At 37.1% G+C, this 26542-nt stretch overlaps 1 protein-coding gene across 13 annotated transcripts in view; it reads right to left on the reverse strand.

The window, feature by feature from the left end:
• Nucleotides 1–26542, reverse strand: part of TENM1 (teneurin transmembrane protein 1) — a 1181603-nt gene that overhangs the window by 827031 nt on the left and 328030 nt on the right. For all 13 annotated transcript variants that reach the window (XM_074324280.1, XM_074324286.1, XM_074324287.1 and 10 more), the window contains one exon: nucleotides 15459–15743. In XM_074324280.1, the coding sequence (XP_074180381.1) occupies nucleotides 15459–15675 (217 nt within the window). In that variant the 5' untranslated portion in view covers nucleotides 15676–15743. The remainder of the gene's footprint in view (nucleotides 1–15458; nucleotides 15744–26542) is intronic.

A 26542-nucleotide genomic window follows, 5' to 3' on the forward strand; every position in this document is an offset into this window, starting at 1 on the left:
TGTAATTTGTAGAGGGGTAGATTTAGTGTAGTCCTGCCAGAAAACATGTTCTCTGAAGGTCCTTGGCAGTCTTGTTATTCAATTTTAAGTGCTTTGAACTTTGGTTTGGATCCTGAGTAGTAAGAACTGCTTAATTGAGTTTCTTTTTAAAGCTTTATTTAAAAGTGTTATTTTGGCAAAAGTTCAAGTGTGTTACCAAGAGAATGACTTATGGGGGTCTGTTTAGTCTGTTGAAATTGTAACTTTTTGATGGCACTCTTGCTGAATCTGGACGTCATACAAGATGACAAATCCAAGGACGACAGCCCTTCAAAGTGTTCTTATGAAGGCACAATTCTCACAACATAAGCTCCAAACTTTATATTGAAAAGAAAATTTCAACCCCTTAATACATAAATACATACAAATAAGAGTTACAAATATGCATTTTAGATCACCTTATTAGTACAATATAACCACCATTAACAAAAATGTAAATAACAGGAAACCTCATTTAATTGGAATATTTCTTTTTCTACTCACCAGTGACAGTTGGTATTGAGAAGAATGAGACAAATATTTAACAATACAAAGCCACCTCCAAGGTTTCCAGTTCTTTATTTCTACATTGAAGCCATTCTTCAATAGCTTATATGTCTATAGTCTAGTACAATAAAACTGGCAGTAACTGATCAGAATAACACTCTCTTGCATAACACATAAAGTCTTAAACTAATTCCATATCCAAATCCAATTCTACAAACTAAGGCACAGAATCAAAAATGATATACATTTTAAAAAGCTTTTTGTCAATAAATTGTAGGCTGTTATTACTGCAAAAGGTTTTGAACTTACACTTAAATGCATAATCATTTTGTATAAACCTGTTTTTTATGGTATGTTAAAGACAACAAACCATTCAAACAAAGCGTCATACACTAAAACTATCAAATACTTTTCTATGAAAAGTAAAAAAAAAAAGATATAAAGTTGTCTAACAACGTGGGGGGTTAGGAGTGCTGACCCTCTATGCAGTAACACTTGCCGAGCATATGTGGGGCTTAGAGCATGTGGGGAGGGAAGCTACAGGAGGCATAAGCTTCTACATATGAATTTTAGGTGCTGCAAAATGTAACTCCTCCTCTGTTTTCCCTCCCTGTTATTATAATATATACAAGTATGTCTTGTTTAAGAAAATGCAATCAATAGAAAAAATTAGAAATTCCATTAAAATTGAGCCACCTCATTGTGTCTTTAAATTATATATGTAATTATACATATAAATATAAATTATAAAACATAAATTATATAAAAATGATGATAACAAGATATGACATAAATATGTGTATGTACACATATAAACATACAATAAAATTCTGCATTTCTTATGACTCTCCCATTTTTCAAATCCACAGATTACTTTTCTCCAATTTGGGAAAGTAATTTTGGACCATATTTATTGATTAATTTGAAACACGTTAGTATTCATCCTGGTTGTATGTTAATAGGATAGATTTTGAAATTGTTCTTCAAAGTCTGTACTTGAACCATTAACGAGGAGACATAATTAGACTTCAGCAGTGAAGACTTATAAATGTCTCAGTTGAAGACAGAGAAGTTAATCTTAGTTCAAACCTTTAACTTTTATAAATGGTTTGGGCACGTCCTTATTGACTTTTTTTTTTTTTTTGGCCTTTGAGCTCATTTCTACCTGCTTTATTACATGGCATAAAAGACAATAGTGGTCTTTGGTCAAATTGGCAGAGTACGTAAACACTGTGCTTGCCTCTTCTCATGACCACATCAAAATTACAACTAAACTACGGAACAACCATCTTTTTTTTTTTTTTTAAGGGCTTCAGTCTTTACTTTTTTTAAAAAAAATAAAGTTTATTGGGGTGACAATTGTTAGTAAAGTTACACAGATTTTACATGTACAATTCTGTAATACATTATCTATATCTCACATTGTGTGTTCATCACCCAGAGTCAGTTCCCTTTCTATCACCATATATTAGACCCCATTTACCCTTTTCTAGAGCCCCCCCCCCCTTATCCTCTGGTAACACCTAAACTATTGTCTATGTCTATGAGAACAATGGTCATTGAGAATAGCCTAATGTCTACCTGAAAAACTAAATCTAGCCTTACAACTAAGGATATACAGAAGCCACCTTGAGACTGGTAGGCAGGCAGACACAAGGAATGGGCTGGTCCCACATCCACATGTGGTGGTTAAAAATCAGGAGAGATATCTCAGAGGCTGAGGTCCTTCCTAAGAAGAGAAGGGTCCCAGCCTCACACCAGATTCCTCAGCCCAGGGTTCTAGGGCTGGGAAGACAAGTCCACACAAATTCTTGCTGTGAAAACTACATGAAATTGTGGCTGAGGGAGAAGGAGGGCAGCTTGAGTCCCAGGCATTCCTTTTAAAGGGCCCCTGTTTGAACATACTCACTGACAGATTCACTTGTTCTGAGCTCCAGCACTGGGTTAGCAGCTTAAAAGTCATATGAAGGTAAGGGGGATCAAATATATGGTGATGGAAGGAGAATTGACTCTGGGTGATGAACACACAATGGGATTTATAGATGATGTAATACAGAATTGTACACCTGAAATCTATGTAATTTTACTAACAATTGTCACCCCAATAAATTTAATAATAATAATAATAATAATAATAATAATAATAATAATAAAAGAAATTTCCCAATGACTAAAAAAAAAAGACATCAGGGACATAAGGAAAGGAAGTGAACTGTCTGGTTTCAGGGCAAGGACTAGAGGGGCAGCTTTTTTTCAGACAGAAATGCTAGCAGAGGGCTAAATTCCCTTGTTGAGCCCTCTCCACTTCCAGCATGCAAACTTAGGTGGCTACCATATCTGAGTCTCCATTCACTTGGATGACAGGGTTTGCCCCACCCAGGTGATTCCTTGAGACCAAGCATCAACCAATTTGCAGACCCAAACAAGCCACTTACAGTGACTTTTCCACAAAATTGTCCTGTCTTGGCTCATGCTTCACACCTTCCTAAAATTTTTCAAAAGTCCACAAACCCCCAAAAAGCAGCATCTTGCCTCAGTGTGACCCTCTTACTAAGCAGCCCTAAGTTGGACACTAGCTGCAGCCAGCCTCCATTGACAGCTTAACATCTCCCAGGCGCCTTCAAGGCCAGCATGGGTGGCAATCATCTACGGATTGCTTTGTGACTCACTACAGATGGCCCCAGGCAGGGCACAGGCTGCAGTTGAAGTTGGCCTACTGTTGAGCACCTCCCATAAGGCCCGAGGACTGGCAGGCCTGGTGGCCCGCTTTGGACCAAGCCTTGGCACCACCCAGCCACCTCTGCAGATGACACACCCAAAGGGCAGACTGGGCAGGTACCAGAGCCCTACTAAAGTGGATCCTGACCTGTAGGGTCAGTGCCTGCACAACAGTTCCTCCATTGTAGTCACAGACAGACAGCACAAGCAATCATCTTGAGGGTCAGTCCCTCCCATTTCTTTGAAAAAAGCCACAAGGCTCAACTACAACAAAAGGACACACATAACTCACACAAGGGACACACATGGAGCAGCCGGCTCAGGTGAACATGGAGACTGAGCTACAGGGCCCCACAGGACACCTACTACATAAGGCCTCTCTACTAAGACAAGGAAACACAGCAGCATTATCTAATACATAGAAATAAATACCGAGAGGCAGCCAAAATGTGGGGACAAAGAAATATTTTCCAAATGAAGAGCAGAACAAAGCTCCAGAAAAAAGACGAAACAAAATAGAGACAAGCGATCTACCAGATGAAGAGTTCAAAACACTGGTTATAAGGATGCTCAATCACCTTAGAGAGAACTTCAATGAAGAGATAAGAAACATAAAAACGGAGATAGAAAAGATAAAAAAAAAGTCAGAAATGAAGAATACAATAACTGAAATGAGGAATTCATTAGAGGGAATTAGCAGTAGATTAGATGAAACAGAGGATCAAATTAGCAATTTAGAAGAGAAGGTACCAGAAAACACCCAATCAGAACAGCCAAAAAGAAAAGATTCAAAAGAATGAGGATAGTTTAAGGGTCCTCTGGGATAACATCGAGCACACTAATTCTCACTTCATTGGGGTACTAGAAGGAGAAGAGAGAGAACAAGGAATTGAAAACCTATTTGAAGAAATAATGATAGAAAACTTCCCTAACCTCACTAAGGACATGAACATACAAGCCTAGGAAGTGCAGAGAGTTCCAAACAAGATGAACCGAAAGAGGCCCACACTAAGACACATCATAAATAAAATGGCAAAGGTTAAAGACAATGACAGAATCTTAAAAGCAGAAGTGTAAAGCACTTAGTTACTTACAAAGAAGCTCCCATAAGACTGTCCACTGATTTCTCAACAGAAACTTTGCAGGCTAGAAGGATTGGCACGAAATATTCAAAGTGATGAAAAACAAGGAACTACAACCAAAATTACTCTACCCAGCAAAGATGTCGTTTAGAATGGAAGGACAGATAAAGAGATTCCCAGGCGAGAAAAAGCTAAAGGAGTTCACCACCACCAAACTATTATTACAAAGAATGTTAGAAGCACTTCTTTAAAACCAAAATAAATAAATAAATAAATAAATAAATAAATAAATAAATAAAAATATGAATAATAAAATGGCAATAACTACATATCTATCAACAATTACTTTCAACATAAATGGATGAAATGCTCCAATCAAAAGACATAGGGTGCCTCAATGGATAAGAAAAGAAGACCCTTACATGTGCTGCCTACAAGAGACTCACTTCAGATTGAAAGACACAAACAGACTGAATGTAAAGGGATGGAAAAAGATATTTCATGAAAATGGAAATGGGAAAAAAATAACTGAAGTAGCAATACTTAAATCAGACAAAATAGACTTTAAAACAAAGGCTATAACAAGAGACCAGGAATGCCACTTTTGGGTATTAATCCAAAGAAACCCAAAATGCTACTTTGAGAGGATGTGTGCATCTATATGTTAATTGCAGAATTGTTTACAATGGTAAATATATGGAGGCAACCTGTATGTCCATCAGTGGACAAATTGATAAAGAAAAGTTGGTACATATATATAGTTGAATATTACTCAGCCATAAAAATGAATGCAATTTGCCATTTGCTACAACATGGATGGACCTAGAGGGTATTATGCTGAGTGGAGTAAATCAGGCAGAGAAAGACAAATGTCATATGATTTCACTTTTATGTGGAATCTCAAGAACAAGATAAATGAACAAACAAAACAGAAACAGACTCATAGATACAAAGAACATTTTGATGGTTGTCAGAAGAGTGGGGGTTCAGGGGGATGGGTGAAAAAGTGGAAAGGATTAAGAAGTATCAATTGGTAGTTACCAAATAGTCACAGGGATGTAAATTATAGCATAGGGAATATAGTCAATAATACTGTAGTAATGATGTATGGTGTCAGATGGGTACTAGATTTATTGGGGTGATCACCTCGTTAGTTACATAAATGTTGTATCTAATCACTATGTTGTTCACCTGAAACTAATATAATATTGTATAGCAACTGTAATTGGAAAATAAAAGAAGGTATATTTAAAAAAAAGATATTAGGAATCATTTGCTCAAACAGTTAAAGACTCCAGAGTAATAAAATTAAATACTTCATGTGTTACAGGAATGATTGGCACAAAAATTGCCTGCATATCGTTCAGTTTATACTGAGAGGACAGCTGAATCCTCAGCTTTTGGTATAAAGGCTTCAAATGAGAGTATTTCCAAGGTTCTAAGTTTCAAGATTTATCTTCTGTCACCTTAGACACTTTCAAAATTATAATGAGAAAGAAAAGTGCTGAAAATAAATAGAACTTATTTATACATGGAGCTATTTCTGCATCACAGATGACCAAAAAAGCAGAATAACAGTTTCCTGACCGGGCAATTTCCTGACAGGACATATAGGCAATACCTCATAGTCATGTCTTTGCAGATATTTAAAACTGCTTTTGACTGCTCACATGAATATAAAGCTTCATTTTGAAATGCCAATTCTGAATGTTGCTCAAATCTTTGTAATACAATAGAATGAACATGTAACATTGACATAGTCTCAATGAACTCTATGAACTAAAAGCCCTTTAAGATACCACAGAATATCCCTGCTACTATTGAACCAAATCCATGCCCCTTCACTTCACATTTTAGATTTAACAACTGCTTCACTCTATATTTCACCAATCTCCCTTTTTCATCAATGTTCAATAGTCTCTGTGTTTCAGTAATGTTATCTATTGTGCTTATCATTCAAATTATCTGACTTACACTTGTTTGGCCTTTGTGTTAACCATATAATAAATAGGCCTTTAAAAGTTAAAAGGAAAAGAGCAAATCTACTTTACCCCTCATCTTCTCAGTCCCAGGTCTATATACCCTCTTTCATCTTGCCCTGTAGCTGAAGCAATTCAAAGAACAAAATTATGAAGCGAAAAGGAGATAGTTGCTTTATTTCCTAGGCATAGTCATCTATGTGACATTTAGCCAGGGAGCCAGTCTTTTCCTTCTGAAATTATGTAGATTCTCAAAGAAAAATACACATTTCCACTGAGTAAAGAGATATATAATGAGAGAACACCAGAATTTTTCTCCATACTATCGTGTAGGTTTTTACCTAGATTTAGGAAGAAGCATTAAATGGTTAAACATAGTATTAAGCAAAGTGGCCTCAGAGATGGACAGGAGAAATGGAATGAGTGTGCAGAGGCAAGATATATTTTCAGACTGAGAGAAGAAGGCCATATAGCCTCAGAAGCAGCAAAGCAAAAGAACTGAGAAGGTCACCTAGCTATTCCCAGATAAAGACTGTCCTTCAACAAAAGAGAGAGGGTCAAAGGTAAAACCACAGTTTTGTAATATGTCTGCAATTAATGGTAAGTGTATTGTTTCATAAAGTTAGTTTTAAGAATCTATTTCTTAAATTATTGCCATCAAATTTAGCTCTACTCAGTGCATCCTACCATTTGATAATGAATTGGTATCTAAGAAGTGATGAAATTGTGACTAGCTGTGGCTACCTATACTCGTGGGTAAGTGAAGAAGATGAAAAGGGAAGTTTTACAAAAATGATGACATTCAGAAGCATACTTCAGGGTTTAACTTCTATACTGCATCACAGTAAATAACCTTCAGCCTTCAGCCATTTTTATACCTATCTTGTTCCCCTCCCTTCTCCAAAACTGGGTTTTAAACTTACCTGTACAATGTATTTTTGCACACATCAGCATAACTTGAAAATACCATTTGTATGTAGGGGTGTATTGTATAAATGTCTATATAAAGAAATACTGTCTCCCTTGTTAGAAACAAAATCCAAACTCAGCACTGAGTGGAAAACTACCTAGTTAATGATGGTAGTAGTAAATCAAGGTGAGATAAGGTCAAGGGAAGGGGAAATTCCGGGGCTGGCTTTACTATTTGGAGGCTTCCCACCACCAGCAGCTTTTCCTTTTAGTGCTAAATCTTGGAAGATCTAAGTTGAATTAACTGAGAGGAGATGAATTTCCCTTAGAGAATCTTAACCTGTGGTCCATGGATGCTGAAGGACTTCAAGGGCTTCCTGAACCCCTTGAAATGTGTGATAAATATTGTGCATATGTGTATTTTTTTACTGAAAAGAAGATTCAGAGCTTTGATCAGATTCTCAAAGCATTTAGTAGTGTACCGTCCTCTGTCCTCCACTGTGAAGAAACATTACTTTGAACACTGGGAGACACTGAAGGATGTTCAGAAGAATGGTATATAATTTGTGCTTTAGAAAGATCACAGATAACAATATGGAAGAGAGTCTGGAGTCATCTTTTCATTAGAAGAAACTTTAACTTTAATTCTATTACAGATTGGTACCCGCCAAAATACAGAATTTCTAACTTCAGTTTGGCACTCAGTTCTGCTTGGAAACCACTTTTTTTTCCAAATGAGAATGAATATTTAAAGCTTGTAGCACAGTGTGGACATCATCTACCAGAGCTACACCTAATCATGTAGTGGAAAGGATATAGGCTTTAGTCAGAGTCATGCATTTATGTCTTAATTCTGCTATTTACTCAATCTGTGTTACTATAAAATAGGGGTCATGATGATTTTATGTCTACATCATAGAGTTATGATAAGGACTAAATAAAAACTATATGTTTAGCCACTCAGCAGAGAACTTGACACGTCATATTTATTGTCAGTCATATTTACTGTCATTAATATTCCCATCGTTAGTCCAGCTTCACCTGAGCTCCAGGTATGTATGTATAATTCCACCTTGGCCTGGTCAAAAACCTCCCTCATTACACATCTGAAGCTCTTTACTTGATCCACACTTTCAGCAGATAACCTTGTCTCTCTTTTTATCCAAGAAAATTGTCATCACCAAGACATGAACTACAAATCTTGCCATTGCATTTTAGAACTTACTTCCTATCTTAACGGAAGCACTGACCACTTTCAAAGCCTTTCCTTCCACCTGAGATCCTGAAACATTCTCCAAAGGAGCCTTATTCCATTCATTACATTCACTTGCATTCACTCTTCAAATCCTTAAGATTTGGTCTCTTTCTGTAAGGTTACTGAAACTGTTTACACTAAGGCAGTGGATTCCAGTCTTGGATGCACATTAGAATCCCTTGAGAAGATTTTTTTAAATGCCTGGGTCCCAATCCTGGAAATTCTGATTTAATTGGTCTGAGGAGCAGTCTTGGCACTGGGATTTACAAAACTCCTCAGGTAATTTTAATTTCCAGCCAAGTTGGAGAATCTCTGGTCCAAAGTTAGCAATGACCTTCCAAACTGCTTATGTTTATTGCCTTTTGTCAATTTTCATTCTACATGTTGATTTGTAAGTGTTTAACAATATTAATCACTTCTTCCTACTGGAAAATCTCCTCCCTTAGCTTATGCTATACCCCTTCCATTTGATTTTTCTCTGCCAACTCAAGACAACCTTTTTTCTTCTACCCACTATTTTAAATTCTGATGTTTCTCAGGGTATCACATTTGACTCTCTTTATTTCCAACTGTACATATTCTCACTGGATGATCTCTTTTACTACCACTGCTTCAGGAATAATCTATTTATAGAAGAGTCCAACTACACACACACACACACACACACACACACAGTGACACCAGTTTCTTGAACTCAAGACATGAATTTAGAGCTGTCTATCTTTGCATAGTAGTTCTGGAAGTGGACTCTAAATTCAGACTGCCTGAAACACACTCCCAGTCCTATTACTTACTACCTCTGTAATATTGGGCAAGTTACTTAGCATCTCGGTGCCTCACTTTACTCATGCATAAAACAGGGATAATAATGATCCTAACCTCATAGCATTATTAGGTAGATTAAATAACATAATCCATTGAAAGTATCTTACTCAGTGCCTGGTGCTTAATAAGTGTTAGATATTTCTCTTACAATTATTGTCATCATTCTCCAAGAAGAGTACATGGTTCTAGCTTCTAGACTGTCATAGTACTTTGCATATATCACTATTATAAGATCTTATTGCGTCACTGTTTCTGGTTCATATCTGCCTTCCCAACTGTGCTCTGAATTCTTTGAGAGCAAAGAGTGCTTCCCATTCAACTATATATCTTCATATTTTAACACAGAACTTGACAAAGACAAGCAGGCCACAGAAAAGAAACAGATTTCATCTATATTGCCAACTTTAATTCACTGACAATGCTTGCCTAGAATGCTGTGTTGATGAGGATGTGAGACTGAGTTGGGCACAACAAGAAAGAGCATCATGATGTCATTAGGGATGTCTGACATGGGACCAGTAAAGGAAGCAGTGGCACAAATGCCATAGACATTCCACCCAAGTTTTAGATGCTAAAACTTTTCGTGAATAAATGGCACTGGCTAAAAGACATGCGGCAATTGGAGATGTTGCTAAATAACTTAATTTTTTCCTATAGTCTTAAGTTCTTTCTGGACAGTCATTATACATTTTTACGCTAGATACTTATGACAACTAGAATATAACATGCTCACAGTAGAAAATTCATTACAGGTGAGCAAATGCTGTTAAAATTTTCATTTTAAAAGCTGCTACATTACATTATACCTTCCATCTATGATCTTTACTACATTAATACAGACCCTGAGATTAACAGTTCTTTCAAGATTCTTGTAGGAACTGTTATCCAAACTGTTTATATATAAGAAGCAAACAATAGTTTTTACTACTGCTAAGTGCTTGAAATAAGAATCAAGGAATGTGCTTTTCAATTTTGGGCTTATGTCTACTCCTTGAACCTACAAGTAACAAAACTGAGAAGTTTTTTCTGTGAGATGAAGTAACTTATTAGCCTGGGGCAAAGAGGAGGAAAATAATAGTCACGTGCGTCCATTTGGTTCAAGATGAACTTCATCCACCTAGCAAAGTACTTTGAACATAGTTAACACTAAATGAATGTTTAATGCATAAATGAGTAAATGAAAAAAAATGGATGGATGGATGAAGGATGACAGATAAGCTTTACTTCCAAGTAATGGTAAATGCAAAATGGCATTTTTAAATTGCTTCCACGAGATGGCGATAATAAGAGATTTAGGCATAGTATGTAATACAGGAAGAGGAAAACAACCAACCAAATGAAAAAAAAAAAAATCATATTAAGAGAAAGAGAAGCCACAAAAGAGCAGGTTAAGAAGGGAGAAATGAAATGTTTGTGTCAGCTGTAGTATCTCAGGAGGCTATGATCTTGTGGGATTTGTATAATAATAGGTACTCACCATACCTCCTTTTCAGGCATGGGTGACCTCATAATTACTTTTCAGTAAAACAGCTATATTCAGAACTAATCTTATCTATTATAAAAATTATAGGAAATTTTTCACAACTAAAATTGTCATCCTTGGTTTATATATCCAAATATTTATATTTTCATTTGTCTTATGAATCACAATTAAACCTTGTCGCAACCTCATAATGTAGGTATGGGAGGGACTATAGCATAGTGAACAATGGGAACTTTGGGGCCATAGATTTGATTTCCAATCGCAACTCTCACCAATTCTTTGGTGCAGAAACTCTGGCAAGTTATTTCTCTCCAAGCCTCAGTTACCTCATTTGTAAACTGGGGATAATAGCTCATACCTCATAAGGTATTTATGAGGAACAGATGCAATTATGAGAAACAACTGTAAAGCACGTAGCAGAATCCTGGGATAGAGCGGGTACTATTCAAGATTTATTTTATGTTTATTTTTATTGTTGTAATTATGGTGTGGATGATGATGATGATTTTGGTGAAGTCAATTTTGCAGATGAGAAACAGGCTCAGAGAGCTGTAGTAATTTGCTTAAGGGTTGCACAGCTAGTAAGCTTGAAAGGCATCTAGCAGTGTCTGGCACAATAGTAGGTGCAAATCAACATGTTTGCTTTCTTCCTTCCTATCTTAAAACTCAATGATATTCTGATAATTTTATTCCTTAAAAGTAATGAGTCAGGTTCAACTACAGCAAGGTTGATGCAAAATGCTTATGTTAAAATTAAAAACTTTTTCTTTTACTCATAGGTAGTAAATATGTGGAATACAACAAAGAGGATTCCAGACCTCACAAAAAAGATGATCATTGGGCCCACAGTTTTGCCTAGTGTAAGATAATTCAATTCTCTCCTAAAGAGGTACATGTTTTCCCTCCTAGGTATCTCTAAAAATCAGCAAGTGATTGGCATATAAGATCCCGACTTTCTAGACATTCACCTCCTGGACCTTCATATTTAGTTTACATAAGTCAGAGCACAGAAGGATGGTGCTAGCTGAAAATTTTAAATAGGTTGAAAACATGTTCATTTCAGTATATGGATCATAATTTTGACCCTGGATTGTTTTTCTAGTCTCATTCTACACATTCTCCATGGGTAATGTCATCCATCCCTAGGCATCTCCTACTACAAGATACTGATGAACTCAAATCTACTTATATAAAAAGTGTAGATATAAGAACTCTAGACACCCATTTGCAACTGCCTGATGGGAAAATCCACCTGGATGTCTCCCAAGCATTTTAAAGTTAACGTGTATAGAAAGAAACTAGTTCTCTTCCATTCCAAACTCCCTCCTCCCCATTTTCCTTCTCTTGGTAAATGGATCTCCATCCTCCCAGTTTCCCAAACTTGAAATGTCATCTTTCATTTGTTATCTCTTTCAACCTTGACAAGTAATCAATTACCAAGTCCTATTAATTCTACCACACTAATATCTCTTGAATATGTTTCTCCACCTCCACTGATATAGCCAGTTTAGACATTTGTCCCCATTCTTAGCCTGGGCTAATTCAGTAGCTTCACAGATTGTCTCTTTTTATCCAATTATCCCTGATTGCAACCAATCTTCTATACTTCTGCTTACACATCTACAATTCTCTTCTACACTTCTCATTCTAAAAATTGTAATTCATCACGAAATTCTTCATCACTTAAAATGCTTTTTCTTTTTCAATGCTCAAAGGATAAAAAGAACTCCTATATTGGGCATGCAAGACTTTTCGTGATCTGGTTCCAATGTACCTTACTCTAATCATATTGAAATTTTCACCATTCCAGGCCTTTTCACATCCTTATACATTTGCACCTGCTAATCTACCCTTTTGGAATGCCCTTATCCTAATAAATTCTTATTCACATTTTAATATCTAGGCCAAATATCACCTTACTATAGGCCCTCTCCTGTATTCTTCCATAGCCTTTTTATTTATCTGTAAAAGTACTTACTACATTTAACTGCAATGATTTAATTGATGTCATTTTCTCCACAACATTATGAGTTTCCTACAAGCAGAAACTATCATAGTAATCTCCATCCCCAGCATCTGACTCAAGGCCTGACACATAGCAAGTGCTAAATAAAAGCTTATGAGTAATTATAGGTTATTGAAAGGAAGTAATGATAGCATCATAGAAGACAAACTTCTCTCATCCCAAAATTCATTTTGATCACAATGCACAGAAACAAAATCTGAGGCTGATTAGCTCTTTATACTGACTCAGTACAAAACATTTATAATTTTAGAACTGTCACTAGAAGTGTATTCTTATTTAACCTCAAAACATATTAAGTCAAACACTCTGTACTCCAATCCTATAACCCACAACTCACAACTGCAGTTCATATTCTGTAAAGACAAACTTATAGAGAAATATTTTAACTGAAACTACACATTTCTTAAAGCATAATAGAGCCAAAAATAATTCCCATAGGAAAACATTTCCCAATTGCCAGTTAGGCAGAGAACAAAATAATTTTGAAACAAATTTATACTGTCTTTAGCTGAATCAATAGGGAAGATTAAAATTAATTACTTAAAAAATAGATATAAAACTTTTATCAGTTATGTTAAGAGCTAAAGATGAGTAATGCAGTTAATATCATAAACATTTACAGTATATTTAAATGTTAGCACGAATACCTTAACTCAATTTCAAGTTTTTCTAATGTAAAATGTCAATGGTCATTCAAATACAGTAGTTTTCATTTGTAATAACTACATTTTACATGGTCTAGGGTGGTGCCTGAGAATTTGCATTTCTAACAAGTTCGGGGGTGATAAACTGCTGCTGCTGGCCCCGGTTACACACTTTGAGAACCACTGATCTAGATAATCAAATTCTTTTTTTTTTCATGTCAGCATTGACTTATTCTAGAAAAAAAAAGTAACTGTGCCAACATAATTATTTAAAAAGCAGTTTGCAATGCATGTTAAGTACTTATGTTTCAGTTGATGGTAACTTAGTCCTTAAATAAAAAAAAAATATACATCATATATTATATGCAGAGTATTATAGAAATATAGAGATCAATAAATAAATCATGATCCCCATCTTCATTGAGTGTACAATCTAGGAGAGTATATACAAAAGTAACAAACAGTAGAAATGGGAACAAAGGAAGTATCCTTAAGTTAAAGGAGGAAAAGATCATCTACACAGTGGATTAGGGATGGTGACAGGAGTGGTAATGCAACAGGGCTCTATGGCAAAGATGCTGGTAAGCTGGGCCTTGAAGATCATTAAATACAGATAAATGGAGCGAGCAGAGAAGGGCATTCCAAAAAAAGAGGTAACAAGAGATCAGTGAGGACACAGAAAACATTCTAGGTAAGATATAATTAGAGTAGTGATAACAATAATGGAGAAGAGAAGATGGAATTGAGATGTGCAGAAGTTAAATCTGCTGAAAGAGGTATCTGATTAGATATGGAAAGTGTATGTGGATGGCTGGTGGGGGATGGGAACATCAATAAGAGATGCTGCGATTTAGGTAAGAGGAATGGGATTGGGTGTGCTAAGATGATTGTTTCCATTTTCCATGTATTGATTTAGAGTTGCTAGTGGGTTAGTCACTTGTAATGTCCTGCAGGTAACTGAAAATTTAGGGCTAGAGTTCAGGAAAGAGGATAGGGCTAGAGATAAATATTTGGAAATCAGCCAAATAAATGTGGTCATTGAAGCTGAATAAAGAGATTTCAAAGGGATGGAGCAGTGGTCCTTAAACTTGAGCCTGCATCAGAAATCCCCAAACAAGTTAGCTGGGCTCCATCCTCAGGGTTTCTGACTGAATAGGTTTGGCATAGAGCCTGAAAATTTGCATTTCTAACAAGTTCACTGGTGATGCTCTACTGCTGGTCCAGGGTCCATACTTTGAAAACCACTGATCTAGATATTCAAATCTCTCTCTTTTTTTTTTTTAATCTCAGGTTTGATTTACTCTTTAAAATAAACAAAAAGGTAACATGTGCCAATGTTAGTATATTTCTTTCCATGTAGTTAAAATAGTGTCTAATAGTGCTTATCTATCAATTGAAAAAAAAATAAGGAAATCATATTTGTATCTACCTGTTTTCTATTTATTAGAAACTTTCTTGTCAATCTGTAATTGACAAACCAATGTTGTCCAAAGGATATGCTCCAGAATGTGGCTGTGGTAGTAAGGGCTCCAACAAGTTCTTACTTCCCCTAAACACTGTGCTGCAAAATGTTTCAGCATATTCTGTGGACTTTTGGACCCATTTGGTGGTCTCCACTAACCTTTCCAAAGCTCTTTTAGAAGCCAAATATTTTCTATAGACTTTCCTTCCATATAAGCAATGACTTGAAAAGCACTTAGCTGTTTACTTTTCATCTTACCATAAATTGTTTATCCTTCAGTCTGTAAATGGCTATTTGAAGGACTGGACACATTTTGAATGCTCTGATAAGATGATCCTTGCATCTAAATTCTTGCATAATCTGTAAAAACCACGAGTAACCTATAACTTCAGCTGGGATGGCATATGAAACAGAGTCACTAAGCTTATTAAGCAGTGTGGATTATCAACCAGTTAGCATCAGCAAATTTGTTTTTGAAACATAAGTTAAAGCACATAAGCATTCCCTAATGAGAAATAATATTGGTTACAAAAATCCATTGAAAACATACCTTGAGTAGATTTTTCTACTTCTTTCCTCTTCCTACTCTGGCTATTATAATTTATCCTCAGCTCTTGGTCATACTCATGTAGAGTTTCTCTGGAGTTGTATGACTGTCTTGGTTTTCTTTCATCTTCACTCTCATCGGAAGAACTGCTATAAACTACATCCATTTCATGCTTGACCTTTGACAGAGGCTGGTAGGGTTTGCAGTCCATTTGCTCCATCTCAGATTAAGCAATCTCAGTTTCATGGGAAAAAAAAAGGAAGAGGAACTCCTTTAATGTAAGCAGTCCTGAAAGAGAGGAAAAAACACAAGACTTCTTTGATTTGTCCTTTTGCGAGGAAATGCATCTGGCAGATTCTCAATTGGTCCTGATAATAGTATTAAAAGAGTGGAGCAAAAGACAAACTAGATGACATGAAGTTAGCCTGAGGCAATAATAGCACTCTGAGTTACATGCATACATTATCAAGCATTTAAGGTTAAACTGGAGGTTGCAGCATCAGAAAATATTCAAGGTAAAAGAGAGACAGCCTTCAAAAATATTCGTATTGGGATGCAAATAAAGAACAACGTCTATGGTGTGTGCATGTTTTTAAAGTCAGAAGATAGATTAAAAACATTATAAAATTTGAAAATGGCCAGAAGTATAAATATTATCCCAGCATATCCCATATTCTAAATAAAAACTGGTAAGAGAACTACATTCAGAAAACAACACCTTTTTGCCTCTGATTTAATACTGCACTTAAGATAGGGCTCTGAAGAAGGGAAGGACTCTGGACGAGAGAGTCTCATGAAATAGTGTCCTTGAGGGCCGGCCTGGTGGCTCAGGCGGTTAGAGCTCCGTGCTCCTAACTCCGAAGCCTGCTGGTTTGATTCCCACATGGGCCAGTGGGCTCTCAACCACAAGGTTGCCAGTACAATTCTTCGAGTCCCGCAAGGGATGGTGGGCTCTGCCCCCTGCAACTAAGATTGAACACGACACCTTGAGCTGAGCTGCCTCCCGGATGGCTCAGTTGTTGGTTGGAGCACGGGCTCTCAACCACAAGGTTGCCAGTTCAATTCCTCGAGTCCCGCAAGGGATGGTGGGCAGCGCCCCCTGCAACTAAAATTGAACACGGCACCTTGAGCTGAGCTGCCGCTGAGCTCCCCGGATTGCTCAGTTGGTTGGAGCACGTCCTCTCAACCACAAGGTTGCCGGTTAGACTCCCGCAAGGGATGGTGGGCTGTGCCCCCTGCAACTAGCAATGGCAACTGGACCTGGAGCTGAGCTGCGCCCTCCACAACTAAGACTGAAAGGACAACAACTTGAAGCTGAACAGCACCCTCCACAACTAAAATTGAAAGGACAACAACTTGACTTGGAAAAAAGGCCTGGAAGTACACACTGTTCCCCAATAAAGTCCTGTTCCCCTTCCCCAATAAAATCTTTAAAAAAAAATAGTGTCCTTGAGGGTCACTGAGCTCTTTGTGTTCTTATTGTGGTGTTTGAGCCAAGGCTTACAGCGCATTTTTAATGAGTTAGGTGGTGGTGGTAAGTTACTGTTCTTCATAGTATCCAGAAGATGCAAACAACACTTCTGGTGAGTACCCTGGTATAGGAACAGCAGGATCTAAATCGGGTTTAGAAATAAACATTTTATGCTTCATGATAAATCACTGAAAGAACCACATTCCCCACAGAATGCTGGCCTAGGAGCCACTGAGTCTCTTAGTACAAGTCAAGGCATTATCTGCCTTACTTAGCACTGAGAGGTTTGAGAAGATCAAATGCCATCCGAGATGTCAAAGTTCTTCGAAAAGTTTAAAGCCCTGGAAAAAATGTACTTGTTTTCATTTTTTACATTATATTATTATCAATTTCATCCACTGCTGACATTTTGCAACTTGATACTTTCATACAATGTTTAAAAAAACCTAGTTTGAAACCAAATAACATTATGATTTTATTTTGCATTGAAATGGGTTCCTTTCTTTTCCTTCTGGTTTTCACCAGATGTATTATCAAAGAAATCTACAGGCATCTAGATGGTGGCTCCTATATCATGTAGAGTATCTCACTTTTTGGAATTCCTATTGCATGGACAGCAAACACATACATGCAAAAACACTCAATAAAGTGTGTGGACTGACTGATATGCATTCAATATACATCATGCTTTGTAATGTGAATGAAGTTTCACAAGTCTTATTTCCCTAACGAAATGTTAAGGTCTTTGAAGGCAGAATTTGAGTCTTGTACTTCTTTATATCTCCCATACCACTTAGCACTACTCTAGGCACACACATAATAAAAACTATTTAACTCCTGAATGTACAGATCCTATGAATGGTCTACAGAGACACCTAGTTTGGATTGAGTTAATTTCAGAGATGAGCATAGTTGGAGAAAAAGAAGATAAAGTATTATAAATACATACTGATGATTCAACAATAATCTAAGCTTATCTTATGCCATCTCATGGCTCTACATGCTGCCTATACACTCATAACTCTCCTATTTATAGCTCTAGCATAGGTCTCTCCCCTGAGCCACAAACTTGAATTGAATGTCCAACTGTCTACCCGATATCTCTACTTGGATATCTAAATGGCATCTCAAACTTAATATGTTCAAAACTGAGCTCCTGACTCCCACCCCTCCCCAAACTTGCTCCTCTTATAATCTTTTCCATCTTGGTAAATGGCAAGTCCATTCTTCTGTTTGCTCAGACCTCAGAACTTGAAGTCATCATGGATTCCTGTCTTTCACATATCACATAGAATCTATCAGTAAATCCTGTAGGTTCTACCATTGAAATACATCCAGAATCAAACACTCTCCACTTCTCCACTATCACATTGGTTCAAACCATCATGTCCCATCTGTATTAGTACAAGTCTCCTAATTGATCTGCTGCTTATGCCATTGCCCCCTTATAGCACATTCTTCACACTACAGCCAAAATGAAGATTTAAAAATCTAAGTCATGGCATGTCTCTCCTTTGCTCAGAAGCAGAAACAGTGTCCTATTTCCTTCAAAATAAAAGCCAAAATTCTTACAATGGCATACAAAGCCTCTACAAGGTCCACCTCTCCTTACCCTATCCTCTCCAAAAACATCCCCTGATATTTCCCCCTACCTGAAGCAATCTAAATGCACTAGTTTTCTTGCTGTTTTTGAAAATACCAGGCATGTTTCCACCTCAGGGCCTTTGCATCATCCCATTATAAACCACCAGAAAACATCACTTATCATCCTCCTTCCTGTCTTTCATAGCACTTATCCACAGATGACACACTATATATTGTGCTTATTTGTTCATTGTCTGCCACCTGTCTCTCCCCACTAAATCATAAGTTTCACGATGGTAGGTGTTTTTATCTGTTATATTCTTCACTATAGCCACAAAATAAACACAGTGTTTGGCATATAGTAGACATTGGATCAATACTTGTTGAATGAATTGAGTAAATAATCACCAAGCACTCACAAGAGTGGCTAAAGAGAACATGGAAATGAATAGGCCATATTCTCTGTCCAAGGAATTCATAGCTTAATGCAAGTGGTAAATAAACAACTCTATTACAAAGCAGAATGTGATGACTCTTATAAAGAAAGACAAAGCAATGTTGGAGCACCAAAGATGAAGATATTGGGAAAGGACTGTACTTGATTACCTTATTTATCACCAACACCATCACCACAACCACTGAAATTTCACTGAGCATCTAAGGCCAGTTTTAATTGCTTTTTTCTTATGTTCCCTTTGCATTTTACTCAGAAGGTGCACAGTTACCTGGATTATAGGCTTTGACTTTGCTACAAACAGGGCAGAATGAGAAATATACTTCCAGAGATGCATTTTTGCAGCTGAGGATTGTACCTTTGCCCTTTAATCAATAAAATGCATCTAACTTCATTTTAACTGACACATACATAAAGTTCTTCGTTCATTAAAAAATGAGAGTTTACCAAGTAGGAATGGAGAACTATTTTCCACATAAGGACATTGATAATGCAAAAATATCAATTAAGGTCCTTAATACTTAAAAAAATAACTTAGTGTTTTCCGTTATAATATATAGATAAATGGATATCATTTTATTTTCCAAATGGGAAAGCACACTTCCCATTTTTCACTTGCTTTTTCAATCAAGTTTTTGGTTCACTTTGATTGGGGTGAACATAGCAGAGGTATGGCCAAATTAACACTCACTCTTAAGCCTCAGTAGGTTATGAATTTATACTTAACCCCACTCAAAACTAACAAGTTAAATTTAAAAATGAAAAACATCCCAGTTCTAATGTCTAATGTTAGTGTTGATTTCTGGCATCTGTGATTTATCATCACCTTTATTTTTTGTGTATAGAAATCTAGAAATTCTTGTTTTCTTCAGTGTGTTTATTTGCAACCTGGAAAGGAAACAGAAAGGGAGAGAGAGAGAGAGAGAGAGAGAGAGAGAGAGAGGAAGGAAATATTCCTATAGCCATTTCAAACCATTCTTGAAGTTCTAATCACAGCTATTTATCAGCCAGAAATGTCACACCTATTCAAGGTTATTGAATGTCCTTGAAAGCAATCTTCCTTTAAACTGCAAAATTGGTATAAACCAAGAGAAAATTATCCTTCTTTGCTTCCTGACCTTCAACCACAACTTCTTGTCTTAAAATTTGTCAGTGGACCCAGATGGCAGAGGACACATTCCAGGTCTCTTCAGGCATTTGATATTGAGGAACAAACAGCTCTGTGTGTCTAGAGCTGTGAAAGTATGTAACTGTGATATTTAACAAAGTTTTCAGAGGCAGAGCTTGAATTCACTCATATATAGTTCAGTTTTTGAAAATAAAAAAATGTGAAAACATTAAGAAAACAATTAATATTTTAAATCTAAACAAATATTGAAAGCACAATAATTCTAAAAAGATGCTGTTTCAAATACTCTCAGGTGAAGGATAGACTCATAATTGCTTAATTGATTTTTGCATTTAGTTCCCAACATAGCATCCTGGAGGTCCGCTGACAAGCAAATATTATTTAGACATGATGATGATATTGCCAAACCATAGAAAAACGAAATGTACATATAATGTTATTCACATCAAAATGATTTTTTATTTCTCTATATTTTGATAATGATAATTTTTTAAACAAAGCAATGTGTAGGTGAAACATGCAGCTGTGGAACAAGGTGATAAAAAAGTCAATTAGGTTTCCTTCTGCAGAAGACCCATTCATATAGATCACATAATATAAATTTAAATGTCACCACCTGGGGTTCACCCTTGTGTTTTTCACTTGCTGCTTACTAACAAGATAAACTCCAAGGTGAGTTCAGAGGAAACCCATGGAGGTTTATGTTTGTTTCATTAGTTACCATAAGGCTCTGGAGAAACAATTTGATATGTGGAAATCATTGGCCTCGGAATGGCCGAATTATCACAAAGGCAACAGCAGCAATTAATTCCTATGGCACTGATCAGATACCAGGTCTACTAGGCACTGTTGTAAGTGCTTTTCATATATTAGCTCCTTTAATTCTTATAGCACCCTATGAAATAGATACTATTTTTATCCTCATTTTATAAAAAAATCCAAGGAACAGAGCAGTTGAGTTGCATGCCCAAGGTCACACAGGTAGTAAACTGTAGAGCTGAGATTTCAATGCAATCTGGCACCAAAGGTCACACTCTTAATTGTCATTTCAAATTGTCTTTCAGAAGAACACCTGAAAAAGTAGCCTTACGTACATCACCATTTTTCTCTCAGGGCCTCTATTTCTTCTAAATGTAATAAGGAGATTAGATGATCTCAAAGAGACCTTCCAGCTTTAAAATCCCATGATTGTGAAATCAAAGTAAGATTAGATTGATAGGCAAAAAAATACCTGGTGAGTATATTCAAGGCTAAACATTATTTATCATCCCCTTCCATTCCTTTTCCTCTCCCAACCCTATTAAATACATTACAATCTTTTATAGGGTAGTTTAACTAAAATATTACTATTGAATCCACAGGTCTGTATATATATATATATATATATATATATATATATATATATGCATTGGGGATAACCTTCCTTCTTCTTCCTCTACCATGTTATGTCCTTTCCATTTCTTGTTCTTAATCGTACATAATGCCCTCTCCAAATGGAAAATGTTCCTGCTTTATCCTCAGGCCTGTCCTATTCATAACTGCTTTTTATAGCTTGGGGCCTTTATCAAAAAGTCTCACACCACTCCTGAAAATAAATAAATAAAGAGTCAGAGGACATTGCTCAAGGAGAACAGGCCTTCATAGCCCAACAGACAGAGGAAAGGAGGCCACCCAGTACCTGGAGAATAGCTAGCAAAGGGGGATAGTACACTTAGCAAGTACTAAAATAATTTTTCCTAAACAAAGACTTTACCTGAATTCAGATTGAGTGATTCAGAAAACACTGAACTTAGGAAGCCCTTAAAAGGAATATGAGGAGGAGGACATCATCAAAATGGCGGCATGGGGTGAGCCTCTGTAAGGCTCCCCTGGAATTTACAATTAATTGAACAACAATGACTACACAAAGGACTCCCTGAACAACAGACGGGCGAGACGAAGAGGCCCACTACTGAATTCACCTACAGGTGGGCAAATCGCGCAAGCGGGGAGGAAGGAAGGGAGAGGTGTGGAGACGAAGCCGCACGGGCACAGGACGCAGACCTAGCTCAGTGCTCCGAGCTCACTGCATCCCGGAATTACCGCAGCTGCGGGGAGAAGAACTCGGACTGCTGGGGCTCCGCTTATGGCCCACAGGGCTGAGGGGGCAGCATGTGGCATGGATGAACCCAGCACTCATGGCAGAGACCTCGGAGAAAGGCCTGGAGGAAGAAGGCTGAAAACGGTGGTTTGAGCCCTCACTGCGGAGCAGAGAACGGAAGCCTTAGGCACTGAGACAGGCGGCCCCCTCCCTACCCTCCCAGAGCATGGCCCGCCCCCACCTGCCCGGTGCTAGAAGCAGAGCAGTGGCAGTGTCAGATCAAAGGAATAGAGTATTTGCTGTTCTGAGAACTGTGGACCGCAGAGACAGATTCGCAGTCCAGATGGTTCCGGCATGGGGGAGGGAACTGTGGAAGCAGGATCAGCTGTGGTGGTGGTCCCAGCCATTGCTCTGGGCCACCTCTCACAGCTCACCCTGCCCCTGGCCCCACCTATCTGGGCGGATCCCTGCAGGAGTAAACAGAAGAGCGGAAACATACAGGCTCTGAATATGGTGCAGGAAGAGCTTTGGAACTTCAAAAGCTCTCCGCATAAGCACCAGGACACAGCGCCCTGTGACCTAAGTGAACTACTAACAGAGGAAAAGCCCGTCTCCCAGGGAATCCCCCCATTGTGTAAGAAGCTGTAATAATGCAGAGAAAACATAGCAGTACTGTGTGAGAGAGGAAAAAAAAGGCTGCAGTCGGAGAAAAAAAACAACATTCTACCAACAAGTACTGGAAAACCAAAGAAAGACCTCTTCCTATCAACCTGTTGCACAAGCCACTCCTGTAGATGTCTAGGAAGAGAAATAGTAAATCAGTAATTGTCATGAATAACCAAGGCAACAAGACAGCTCAGAAAGAAAGTGAAAAGTCTCCAGAAAAGGAACTTAAAGATACAGAAATATGTGACTTAAATGACAGAGAATTCAAGATTGCAGTTCTGAAAAAACTCAACGAGATGCAAGAAAACACAGATAGGCAGTTAAATGAACTCAGAAACACAATCAAAGAACAGCATGAGCATTTTACGAAAGAGATTGAAATTTTAAAAAAGAACCAAATAGAATTTCTGGAGATTAAGAACTCAATAGAAGAAATTAAGAATGAAATAACCAGCTTAGGTAGTAGAGTTGACCAGATGGAGGAAAGAATCAGTGACATCGAAGATAGAAACCTGGAAATGACACAGATGGAAGAAGAAAGAGACTTGAGACTTAAAAGAAATGAAAGAACTCTACAAGAACTTTCTGACTCCATCAGAAAGAACAATATAAGAATAATGGGCATACCAGAAGGAGAAGAAAGAGAGAAGGGAACAGAGAATATATTCAAACAAATTGTCGATGAGAACTTCCCAAACTTGTGGACAGAACTGGACCCTCGAATCCAAGAAGCAAATAGAACACCTAATTACCTCAATCCCAACAGGCCTTCTCCAAGGCACATTGTATTGAAGCTGTCTAAAATCAACGACAAAGAAAGAATCCTCAAGGCAGCCAGAGAAAAGAAGACGGTAACCTACAAAGGAAAGCCCATTAGATTATCATCAGATTTTTCATCAGAAGCTCTATAAGCCAGGAAGGAGTGGAACAAAATATTCAAACTATTGAAAGAGAGAAATTATGAGCCAAGAATAATATATCCAGGAAAGATATCCTTCAGATATGAAGGAGGAATAAAGACCTTTCCAGACATACAGAAGCTGAGGAATTTTCTAATACACGACCTGCACTACAAGAAATACTAAAGGAGGCTATTCGACCACCATCAACAGGGACAATTTGTGGCAACCAAAACTCAAAAAGGGGAGAGTAAAGGCCTGAACGGAATATGGGAATGGAGAAAGTAAGCGTGCTGAAGAAAATGGAATACTCTAAATATCAAACTTTCTTTTACATAAACTTAAGGGTAACCACTCAAAAAAATCCAGAACTGAAATATATACTGTAATAAAAGAAGAAACAGAGGAAACATCATAGAATACCACCACACAGAAATAATAGACAACAACAAAAGGCAAAGAAACAATGGAGACACAGCCTTACCAGAAAACTAAAGATAGAATGACAGGAAATCCTCACATATCAATAATCACCCTAAATGTAAATGGACTGAACTCACCAATAAAAAGGCACAGAGTAGCAGATTGGATCAAAAACTAAACCCAACCATATGCTGTCTCCAAGAGACACATCTCAGCTACAAGGACAAGCATAGACTCAAAGTGAAAGGGTGGAAATTGACACTCCAAGCAAATGGTACCCAGAGAAAATCAGGTGTAGCCATAATGATATCAGATGAAACAGACTTCAAGGTGAAAAAGATAACAAGAGACAAAGATGGACATTTCATAATGGTGAAGGGGACTGTACAACAAGAAGACATAACAGTCATCAATATTTATGCCCCAATCAGGGAGCACCGAAATATACCAAGCAACTACTAACAGAACTAAAGGGAGAAATTGACCAAAACACAATTATACTAGGGGACTTAAATACATCATTGACAGCTATGGATAGATCATCCAAACAGAAAATAAATAACGAAATAGCAGCCTAAATGACACATTAGATGAAATGGACATAGTTGACATTTATAGAGCACTTCATCCTAAAACATCAGACTACACATTCTTTTCTAGTGTACATGGAACATTCTCAAGGATAGACCATATATTGGGACAAAAAATCAGTCTCAACAAATTTAAGAAGATTGAAATCATACCAGGCATATTGTCTGATCACAAGGCTTTGAAATTGGATATCAACTGCAAAAAGAAAGCAGGAAAGAACACAAATACAAGGAGATTAAACAACATACTTTTAAAGAAGGACTGGGTCAAAGAGGAAGTTAGAGGCGAGATCAAAAGATACATAGAAACAAATGACAATGAAAATGCATCCTACCAAAATTTTTGGGATGCAGCAAAAGCAGTTTTAAGAGGGAAATTTATCTCATTACAGGCCTATCTCAAGAAACAAGAAAAATCCCAAATAAATAACCTCATGTTACACCTTAAAGAACTAGAAAAAGAAGAACAAGTAAAACCCAAGGTCAGCAGAAGAAAGGAAATAACAAAAATTAGAGCAGAACTAAATGAAATAGAGAACAAAAGACAATACAAAAAATTAATGTGACAAAGAGCTGGTTCTTTGAAAAGATTAACAAAATTGACAAACCCTTGGCTAGACTTACTAAGATAAAAGAGAGAAGACACTGATTAACAAAATCAGAAACGTAAAAGGGAAGTTATCACGGACACCACAGAAATACAAAGGATCATCCAAGAATACTATGAAGGACTATATGCCACCAAATTCAACAACCTAGAAGAAATGGACAAGTTCTTAGAAACATATAGCCTTCCAAGGCTGAACCATGAAGAACTGGAAAATCTAAACAGACCGATCACCAGTAACGAAATTGAATCAGTCATCCAAAACCTTCCCAAAAGCAAAAGTCCGGGACCAGATGGCTTCACTAGTGAATTCTACCAAACCTTCAAAGAGGATCTAATACCAATTCTGCACAAACTCTTCCAAAAAATTGAAGAAGAGACAGTACTCCCTAACTCATTTTATGAGGCCAACATTACCCTGATACCAAAACCTGGTAAGGACAGCACAAAAAAAGAAAACTACAGACCAATATCTCTGATGAATACCGATGCAAAAATCCTAAATAAAATTCTAGCAAATCGAATACAACAATGCATTAAAAAGATTATTCATCACGACCAAGTGGGGTTCATCCCCGGGGCACAAGGATGGTTCAACATATGCAAATCCATCAATGTGATACATCACATAAACAAAATAAAGGACAAAAATCATATGATTATATCAATTGATGCAGAAAAAGCATTTGACAAGATACAACATCCATTTATGATTAAAACACTTAATAAAATGGGTATAGAAGGAAAATACCTTAACATAATAAAGGCCATATATGACAAGCCCTCTGCTAATCTCATAATTAATGGAGAAAAACTGAAGCCCTTTGCTCTACGTTCAGGAACACGACAGGGATGTCCCCTATCACCTCTGCTTTTCAACATAGTGTTGGAAGTCCTTGCCAGAGCAATCAGGCAAGAGAAAGAAATAAAAGGCATCCAAATTGGGAATGAAGAAGTTAAATTATCACTCTTTGCAGATGACATGATGCTATATATAGAAAACCCTAAAGACTCCACCAAAAAGCTATTAGAAACAATCAACGAATACAGTAAAGTTGCGGCCATTTCTATGACATAATCCTTTTTTCTTTTTTAACATGTCACCCATAATTAAAAAATAAAATTTATCTTTCCTGCATTGTATTTCTATTCAGCAGTAGAAGTCTAGTTCTAACGTTCAGTGT

Source organism: Rhinolophus sinicus, chromosome X, assembly GCF_036562045.2.
Source record: "Rhinolophus sinicus isolate RSC01 chromosome X, ASM3656204v1, whole genome shotgun sequence".
Lineage (NCBI taxonomy): Eukaryota > Metazoa > Chordata > Mammalia > Chiroptera > Rhinolophidae > Rhinolophus > Rhinolophus sinicus.